Source organism: Tigriopus californicus, chromosome 6 (assembly GCF_007210705.1).
Source record: "Tigriopus californicus strain San Diego chromosome 6, Tcal_SD_v2.1, whole genome shotgun sequence".
In the NCBI taxonomy this organism is placed as follows: domain Eukaryota; kingdom Metazoa; phylum Arthropoda; class Copepoda; order Harpacticoida; family Harpacticidae; genus Tigriopus; species Tigriopus californicus.
This window is the reverse complement of record NC_081445.1, coordinates 66,325-76,708: the sequence shown is the minus strand read 5'-3', so window position 1 is coordinate 76,708 and position 10,384 is coordinate 66,325. Positions and strand designations below refer to the sequence as shown.

Below are 10,384 nucleotides of genomic sequence, written 5' to 3'. Positions count from 1 at the left end.
TCTCATTGATATACTCGATGACTGAAGACTAAATTTGAGACTCGGGTCAAAAAATATTCCCAGCGGGATTTAGGGACACTTTTTGACCCGAGTCTCAAATTCAGCATTCTTCAGTCATCGAGTGTATCAATGAAAGCAAACAAACTTCGAGGGGTGCTAAGGAGACATATTTCGAGCCGGAAAAAGAACAATAACCAACCTCTTCAAAACTTATATCCGACCGGCCCTCGAAATTTGTACACCAATATGGTCTCCACCGCTCAAGAAGGACGTGATCTTGGTTGAGAAGCCTCAACTAAGATTTACGAAGTTGGTTCAAGGTTTTTGGACCCTTCCATTTGAAGAACGACTGGAGCTCTTGGAAACAGAAACAATGGAGAATCGACCATTAAAGTGTGATCTCGCTCGCCACCGCGTTTCGCTTTCGGCTTGGATTGATCAGGATTGCTCCTGGGCTGAGTGCCAGCCTTGACCGGCTGAGGGGGCAACCGGAGCAGACACAGATTAGGTCACTTAGGAGACTCCTGCACTTTAATAAACCATGGGTTCGGGCGATGATCAGGAATTGGTGTTTCGGTCTGAGGGTTTTGGATCCCTGGAACGATGTGGACCCCCTCCTTTCGGAATTGCGAAACTGTCCGGATTTTCAAGAGGAAGCTCGGATCTCTAGATGTTTCAAAGCACCTAAAGTACCGATTGTAATGGATATTTGTCAAGTTTTCTGGTCCCTTGTTTCTTCCTTTCCGGGGTTTTATCTCATTCACCCATGCCATTCGTTCGCTTTGATTTCCTTTAACCTATGACAAGACATATACCACTATTTATGCACCTTTGGGAGTGCTTGAGTTGTCCAAACAACAAACAAAAAAATAATACTGCACCCATTCACGTACGAAAATTTCGGACAGGAATGGTTCAAAACAAAATCATAACCACAACATTCTCCCGCCTAAAAGCTATCAGCCTTCCAATAATTATGCAATGTCAATCTCATTGCTAACACTCAAGGGCTCAATATCCAGTGGTAACAGTTTAGATACGAGGCGTTTCACTACGCTCTATTTAAGGGGTTCGGACCCAAGCTAAACAGGCATTACCATCTTGGCCATGAGGAACTCGATCGATAATGGCTACTCTACATGAATCTCGGTGTGGTTGGTCAGTGAGAAGGACAGCCAAGTTTCCTTCCCAGAGAGGTTGTCGAGCTCCCTTCCACTTTGTTCCTGAATGTAATGGAGGAAGAAATTGTGAAATGAATCTTTGCCAGAAGTGATTAAGGGTGGGGTTTAAATATCTGAGTCTGTCATAGAGATAAGTTCTAACGCAAAGAGAGCGACGTGATGGTCTCCGACAAGTCCTGTGAGGAAATGGGTTGGGGTTAACAATGGTTCGCCGCAATCACTTGTTTAGATGACGGGTCTGGAGTCCAAGAGGAACTCTACCTCTGTTCCAGCACTGCAAAATTCACTCCAAGTGTGAATAGTGATAAATTGCGTGGAACGCCTTTTCAAAGGATTTAATGTTAACGTTAAAGCAGCCGGTAAAGTGGCTACCCTCAGATGGGGCTCTACCTTTTCACTCCACACCATTCGATTGTTCTATCCGAAAATGTTTTTTTTTAAGCTACGCATATGTTCGGGAACAAATTCATGATGAAGTTCCTGGGCGGCCTTAAATGATGATAAGTTATCCGATACTTCTCTAACAGGGGATACCCATCGACTGGAGAAACGGCAATCATTGGATCGTGAGAAATCTCCATTCTTTCCAAGGCCAGTTTCTCTTGAGAAGACCATCCAAGCTCGACAGAAAGAGCCTCCCATCATGCCCAAAATTGTTTAGCAAGGCATGTAGATCTAGGTTAATGTGGCTTTCCCATTTGCTTCATGTTTTACTGATCTTTGACTCCCTTCAAAATTTCGGTGTTATTGCAACCTTTATCAAAAAGATCATGCACTTTCATCTTCTTCTATCCTCCTAAAAACTTAGACCGCTCCTACAGCAATGTCTATATTATCGGATTCATTGCTTTTATTGACAAATAGCTTCATCCTCCGACGAGCTCAATGAAGAATAATCATTGCAGGCGGTGAAGGTGTTCATTGTGTGACTGGCATTTATCTTCTTGTTGCTCAGATTATCTCGATGGATTGCTTGGTCTTCTTGCATATACCACACACACCTTTCACAAATAGTCAAAATTTTACCGCACATGATGGTTTAAGGCATCCAAGCAATAATAATTGGCCTTGAACAAGTCAAATCGTTCTCAATTGGTTAGATTTTGAAACTTTTCACTCGAAGAAAGGAGGTGGAACTCCGAGGACTTCACCACGCGCTCAAAAGCCAGCGTTTTGGTATAACGCAAATCAAATACTCAGGCGAAACCAAAAAGTTCAGATGGTGATGCTGGTCTTTTCTTCGACGAGATGAGTTATTCGACAACGGGATTTGATGGGGACCTCGCAGGCTAGAAGTTCAATACCATCACCGGAACGAATCATTCTCTCAAGCCAGACGTCTCAATCATGGCACTGCCGGGAAAGTTTTTCGCGAATCGTCTCAGCTTTTCCATTACCTTTGGGATTTTCTGTCGCATTGATGTTGAAGGGTAAATTGTTGCCCATCCATGGCTAATCGCTGACAAACAAACACCTTCAAATCTTGGTGAAAACCACGAATATCCAACGCATTGAGGAATCTCAAAAGATCTCTCTCCGTCCGTTATTTGTACTAAATCGATCTTACAGATCAAATTCAAAACGACGATTTTGAGCTGGATTGGGCCAGAGCTTCAACTCGGCTCGAGGTCATTCGGACCAAGCACGTTTCAGCAATTTGGTCTGTGCTGAGCTGTGGGGGTTAGCCCAGGCGTCAGAATGTCGCCGAGTTTCAGGTTAGGTTCTAACTCATTACATCTCTATAATCAACTACCTTTAGTAACTTCTTCGAATACTGTACATACAGTCCCAACTTCATTAATTTCCTCCAACGTAAGAGCTATTTTATTCTATCAATGTTCGTAATGAAACACCTTTGGACTTGTTCGGCCTTTTGCAAACCTGCTGAACTCATTGGAGCCCAAATGGGTGAAGCACATTCATTGTTCATATTCATTCGTAACCAATGATAACATCTCTGTTCCTCCATGTAATGTCGTACATTAACAGGTTTGCTTCTGGACAAATCGACACTTATTCATTCATTGTAGCATGGTACAATGCTATAAGGTACACTTGTACGGACTTAACATCGTGATACCATTGACCTAAAATGGATCCCTGAGGAACACCCAACACAGATGAAACTTCTGAACCAATTGATAACCTGGCCTTGGTTCCCATTCCCATGGAGTCTGTTAACTCAAAGGCCATGCTCTGCCTTGTCCAAAGACCTTACCACATTCAAGATAGACTGAATTCACTGCCTCATGGCTTTCTAGTTACTCAATAATCTGTTCAACAGGCTTAATCAGTTGGGGAACAATGCTAAAATGCGCTCGGAATCCATACTGACTTGGAGGAATGACTTCATGGATATCAAGAAAACCTACTAGTTTGAACTTTATGATTTTCTCAAATACCCTCCCAATAGCGTAAATGATAGAAATCGGCCAAACATCACTGGCGACCAACTTATATCTCCCTTTAAAGATTGAAAAAAATATGAGCTAACTTCAAATGCAATGCATCAGGTACGAGAAAACAGTAGCAGGAACCTGTGAGCATGTCATCAGAAACTAATACGTCAATGTTAGGGCCAAATCGAATAAGGTTGATGACAATTCCTTTTTTGTTTATTTCTGCCATCTTTATTATCGCAGTGTATGTGGACGCCTCGGAAGCTTGCAATGACCTAAGATTTGTCCTCGGAAACCAAGGCGTTGGAACTGGTATTGCCAATCGGCAATGGAGTGTCAAGGTAATGAACATCTTGATAATTGAAACATGAAAGTGATGCATACCCTAAAATGCCCTTCAATGATTTCATAACAATAACCAAGCATTTCCTGCCAATTTTCTAGCTCGCAAAATCACATGCAACATTTTGTTTTTGCTTTTTGGAATTCCAGTCCAAATAAAAAACTTACACACTTGAGAACAATACAAAAACTAAACTTTTCAGATGCCTAATCAATGAATATTGAGATCACACTTAGTTATCAGTTACTTAGAAATTATGATGGGATCTGTTTAACCACTTTTAGTTTTATGTAGTTGAACGATTCAAATTTCTATCGTCATTAGCTCCAACTTCTCCGATTTTATTTCATTTTTCATTCCCAAAGAACTGATACGGATTTGCAGTATCAGAATAATATAAGATTATTTTTTGTTATCTTCTAAGAGCTCAAAATAGTTCAAAACGCTACATCATGTTACTTCAAAGACACTTCAAGGGTAATTTTTTAATATATGTGAAATAATCATCCAAACTATTCTTAAGTACTGATTTATTTGAAGTCTGAAGACAATGGGGACAACAAGCAGTTCTACAGATTTGGGCTTGGAAAATGACTATATACGAGTACATTCAAAGGCGTTGTTGATATTGATCAAAAACGGCTTTTTTTTAGGCTCATTAATTTTTGTCCAATTTGCAACGAGTGACATTTCTATTTTTGAAGGAGTTTGGGTAAGGTAGTTTAACATTTTGCGCTATTTTGAAATTTTGCTAGAAAAAGAAAAATAATGGTTAACTTTTGGGATATTAAAATTGATATTGCGGGGCATTGTTAAGGAGAAAAATATGAAACTTGAACCATTAAGTCCTGTTTACGTAAGTAGCGTTGAGATAGATTGTGTTCAAATTCCTAACTTAATGCTAGGTAAGTGTGCTCCAAGTTTAAATTGGCTAGGTATTTGAAAATTCCCGTTAAATGGTGCTTTTTGGTACTGAAGCTTTTATCTGGGCTAAAATTCGATAAAATGATAAAACCAAAGTTGTTCCTTACATTTTTTTTTGAGCAAGAAAAATGCCAAAATATATCAGCTATAATATGACAAAATATAATACATCTCTAAAAACCTGAAAGGCTTTTTCCCACCGTTTGCAAAATAACGCAAAATTCCCTAGCAAACTTTATTACCTTTGTATTCTAATACGAAATTATTTAGTTTAATAAATTCTTTTTCGATGCACCTGAATTTGATTTTCCCAAAAATCATAACGTTGGGACGCTCGGGATGCAAAAGAACAAATTTAAACGTTGCCTTCTTTTTCGCATAAACTTGCAATTTTGTCGCGACTAAAAGAGCTTGGCGGCAAATGCAATTTCGAAAAAAGTGCTTTCGAAATGCCTTTATCTCTATTTTGCGGGTGATGTTTCCTCCCAGCTAGTTCTCAGTCACGCCAGTTGTTCACCTGCCTTCCATTCCTCTTACCTCTGTCATCTGCTTTTTGCTCTTCACCTTTTTGTTTTCCATTTGTCTAATTTAACTTTTAGTCTCTAGTCGAACAAGGAAGCTTTCACAAAATTTCTCCGTTTTGGGGACGGGTTTCCAGTATCTTCAAGTCGCATTTCTCAAACACCTTCATTTTCAACAGCCATGGAAGCTTTATTACAGGAACTTTTTGAAGGTGCCAAGAAATGTCTTGAGCAGATATTGGACAGGAAAACTCCGTCCTCCATGAGCAAGCCTTTTACTAAGGAAGCCTTGGCAGTTTGGGTTAGTCACACCCAGCCACTACTTGACTGTAGGATGAACCAGTCAAGTGCAGGTAAACAAAACGGACACGGCACATTAGACATGGTCACATACCTGGTACATGACTGATGGAGAAGTAGAAGTCTTAGTTTATTATCTCCAAGGTCTTGATCTGACCATCGAAACAATGTATGGGCGCCCCTCTTGTTCAGAAAGGTCGTTCTTGTCGGCTCTCAAATTCATAGGAAATTAGTTGGACCAATCAGCTTGCTCGAAGGTTTTCTCTGTAGAGGACTTTGATTTTCCGGCTCGCGTTGTAGAGTGGGAATTTAGTCCGGATGGGTATATTCCCATTTCGAAATCGACATCTCATGTTAAATCATCATGTTCTGGAGGAAGAGTGGGCTTGTATTGGAAAGCCCACGTGCTCTTGAGCAAGACCAACCTAAGGGTCAGTCTGGCTAACTTCAAGATCAAAGAAGGACATTGACCGTTGATTATTGACAGGTAAGAGGATCTCGACCTTGTTTCAATGCACAAAGAGGAATTGTCCATAGAAGCAGCCTTACACCAGATGGTTCTAGTTTTTGAGGACGTTTTTTCCACTTTGGCGATCCCTGAAAGTGCGTGAAGGTGTGGAGCAATCTCAAAATCCGAGGTATTGGAAGCAAGAGTTCAAAAGGCGTTGCAAACTAGCGGAGAGACTCCAGAGTAATTTAAACCCAATAGTTTTTGCTAGCCTTTGAAGATGGTAGGACTAGATCAAAGGTAGAATTAAGACCACATTTAGAAATATCAGTTGAAAATGGAGAGTACATTGCTTAAGGAGGTCACGTCGAATCCAAAGACTTTTTTCTCTTACGCAATTTCAAAGGAAAACATGACACGCCCTGCAGATCCTTTTGAGGTCAATGGTGAGGCCATTATCAATGTGAAGGCCATGGCTAACATGCTTGGAGATCAGTTCTCTAGTGTGCTTTGAACTTCGAAGCACTTAGGAGAGACAGCCCATTGCTCTATTGATGAGGTTGTTGAGATTGGCAAGGCTTGTCAAGTTGAGTACTTAGATGATCTTGTATTCACAGATAAAGATGCTTTGCAGGTCATCAGATGCTTGACCCTTTCAAGCTCTCCTGGCCCTGATTGTGTGACATCTCAGACCTTGATGCGATGATAACAAATTCTTGATCCCGCTTTTTCGTACATGGTGCATTGCATCTTGGATCAGGACAAATTTCCCTCCTCTCTGAATTTAGCTGACGTTGTTTCAATTTTCTAATGGGGAGATAAGCCGCTCTCCAGCAATTATTGACCGATCTCTCTCACTTCGTTTATTGCCAAAGTATTTGTAAAGATCATGAAGTTCTTCTAAGTTGCCGCATTGTTTGAAGTTCACAGCGTCCTTCCTCTTACTCAGCACTGGCTCCGAGCGCATTGCAGCACGGTTACCTACTGATCATACAAATAGCGCAAGTCATACAGGGACTAAAAAGGTACTAAAGAGTAACGAGTCAAGAGATGTAGTCGATCTCGACTTTGCCAAGTCCTTTGACAAAGCCCTTGACAAGATAGATCATGACCTTTCAGTTGAAAGGCTCCATGAGATTGGGATCTACATGTAAGGCAAGGTTCTCAATTGGTTAAGAAGTTTCATTTGTGGTAAAGCAATTAAGTGATTAAGACCGAGAAATCGCTTTGTAAGATGTATGACGTCAAGTTGGGTGTTCCTCAGGGCTACATTTTAGTTCCTCTCTTTTTCATTGCATTCATTGCTCCAGTTCAGGAGCTTGGCAGTATGTTCCTATGCTAATGATTAAAATTTAGTTTGTGGTAGGATTGGTCAGAATTCCGGTTGCAGAATAAAGGTCCTAGACCAAATCTACTCTCGGACCGCTAAGGGTAATATGGCCGTGAATGGAACGATATTCGTCTCACGAGAGCTCAGTAACCTTTGGATCCACGCTAGGAAATGCTCCGCTCCTAGATAAGATTCTTAGGTTAAAAAAATGAATCTTTTTTTTGTCTTGAACTGTTGGAAATTCCAATCCTGGTAGCGGGAAGTAAGTCAACATAAAAGGAGAACTGTCAAAGCGCAACCGATCGTAGAAATAACAAAAAATACACCAAGTTTTGACGGACCTTAGTACAAAAAATGGAGCAACTTCGGAAGGACGTCTTGTTAATTGCCTTGAAGAATTTCCACCAACCCAAATTGATTGGAGTCAAGCTTTATTATTTGCAAATCCGTTCCAGTTTTTTTTGGAAATTGGTCACTAATTCGGTAAGGGCACAGATTTCTTTTCATTTACAGAATAGCTGCACTTTGATTACCTTAACCAACTTGTCTGTCTTCTATAAAGTTGCCAATACAGACAGGAAAGACCATATGAGAATTAGTTTTCCTTAATGTCAAGCAATACCAGTGCCTTTAATGTTGCTATCTATTGGTGAAAATTCAAGAAAATACTTGCCCAGAGCCATTGAAAAGATATTGTTTACATTTCAGGTGACCCAATATGCCTGTGATTTCAAGAATTTGGCTCCAGAGGGATGCACGCAATATCACTTTGGTGCTTCAACGGACATCATCCAAACTTACAACTTTGCTGGCGGACGACACTTGGCAGATCAAAACCAGAATATTTGCATCCGGTGAGCTGTGGCTTAAAACAAAGGGGTTAATGAATATTGTCCATGACGGGTTTAGATTTCAAGTTAAAAATGAGGTCCTCTAAGGTCAAAAAGACGGCCAAACATTCTCCAGTATGGGGAAAACATGGTCAAAAAGGTAAATAAATCCAAAAAATAGCGAATAATATTAACCTTCAAAAGTTCCAGAAAATATTTTGTTCATCCATTTTCACGCTACTATGCCATTGTTTTGATAAGCCAAACAAAATTAGTCTTTGGTTTTTTTTCTTTCTTTCATTTTTAGAACTTTGACGCAATGTCAGGGCTCACTCAGAAACTTAACTTAGTGACCTTTTCTCATGAAATCAATGAAATGAGATTAATGAAAACCCCTCAAGAAGAGAGCCGACCAAAACTTGATGGATGATGAAGTGCGAGAGAATTGTCCTGACATCATTTTCACGAAACTTGAGGACAAATCTTGGAAATATAATGAAATTTAATCTTCGTAACCAAATTGTTGTGTAAAACAGGTATAATGAATGGGTTCAAATTCTAGTGCTTTAGGTGTTTGTTACAAAACTTTCCTTTTCATTGGCTATTACTAGACATGGAAGGCCACAATAGCCCATAACAGCCTCCAGAATGTGTAGGGTGTTTGGTTTGACAAGTTCATTTTCGTAACTTTCAGACGAGAGCGCGGCAATTGCAAGATTTGTTTCACCGCTATTGAAGCCATTGACGTGGCAGTTAGTGGCGTATTGGCCGACATGGGTTTCAATAATGACGTAAGTTAACGATAAATCTCGAAATGATACATACGCACGTGCATGCATGCAGCCATCATTATTGTTCTGATATGAGTTTTGAACCTTTTCTACCAAAGAAGGATGCAAGCGAAGAGCAACCTTAACTGTTTCGTGGTTTCAGGATAAGAAATGTTGTGGATACAGCCCAGCCGGTTTGGCAGATCAAGGTTTTGACTGCATTATCATTCCGGGTTTGATGAAAAGTGCCGCTCCGAATGAACGCTTGGGAGACTCGATGTGCGGACATAACGCAGGACTCGTTGATGTTCCTGTTGGGGCCGATTCCGTCACTGTTTGTTGTAAGTGCCTTATTTCCACGGTTTTGTCCGACCAAAGGTCAATCAAATCCTTGCCCTAATACCTTTGCATGATTTGTTCCAGCCACACGCCAACCCTTCAATGTACGTTTCCGTAGCGACACCTTTGAAACTATGGGCGAACTTGGCATCTTGGGATTCCGTCTAGTTTACACCCAGAACTCAAATGGATGCTAACTAAACCAGAACAAGGCCTTTGTTCTTTCCTTTCACTTACTAGAGGACATGATACTAATTATGATTACGATATGTTTTATGATAATTACCTTATTTAATCACATGCTGCAAACCATTACTGTGTTATATTTGTATTATGCTAACCAAATGAACGAATCAATTGAGTAAATTAATGCTTGACATTGCTTTCTTTCCGGGGAACCCGATTCAATAAGCGCTAGGATCAAGATGTAGAAAATATATATTTTCTCTGCCCTAATACTCCAGTTTTTATGGTTTATTTTTATCCATACCCAAGCAAACCAGATCGTAAACCACGATGGAAAGTTCGCCGTAGCCCAGTACAAAAGGTCTTACCATTTGAGGCAGTTGTCGACTCTTAACATTTTCAACCACGACGTCTTGCTTATCCCTGCAAAGCTTCCTTCAAGACATATTAGGGATGCTTGTTTTTGTTCAACTTTGTTAATGACGACGTTGAAGACCAAGAGCAATCACTCCAAGCCCTACTAACTATGCATAATTGGGGTGAGAAGGTCCTATCAGAATATGAATTGGACAAATGCAATGAATATCTACAAGCGATGCAAATAGGGGTTGCGCCTAAAGAGCTCAAATTTCATTGCATGAGTACCTTCACTAAGTTCTTTTCTAATGCACAGACATGAAACCATAAAGAAGTGATAACCAATGGGATACCCCACGGGGTTTCGTGAGCACTTATTTTGAATTACGACTGGGTAAAATATTCACTTTTTCAATAGTACATAGATGCTTTCGCATTCTTCCAAATCGAGGCCAA

At 40.3% G+C, this 10,384-nt stretch overlaps 1 protein-coding gene across 3 annotated transcripts in view; it reads left to right on the top strand.

The window, feature by feature from the left end:
• LOC131882636 (uncharacterized) overlaps positions 1–9,751 on the top strand; it is a 13,663-nt gene extending 3,912 nt beyond the window's left edge. For all 3 annotated transcript variants that reach the window (XM_059229846.1, XM_059229848.1, XM_059229847.1), the window contains 5 exons: positions 3,824–3,921; positions 8,155–8,300; positions 8,971–9,067; positions 9,210–9,387; positions 9,470–9,751. In XM_059229846.1, the coding sequence (XP_059085829.1) occupies positions 3,824–3,921; positions 8,155–8,300; positions 8,971–9,067; positions 9,210–9,387; positions 9,470–9,582 (632 nt within the window). In that variant the 3' untranslated portion in view covers positions 9,583–9,751. The remainder of the gene's footprint in view (positions 1–3,823; positions 3,922–8,154; positions 8,301–8,970; positions 9,068–9,209; positions 9,388–9,469) is intronic.
• The last annotated feature ends 633 nt before the right edge of the window (positions 9,752–10,384 follow it).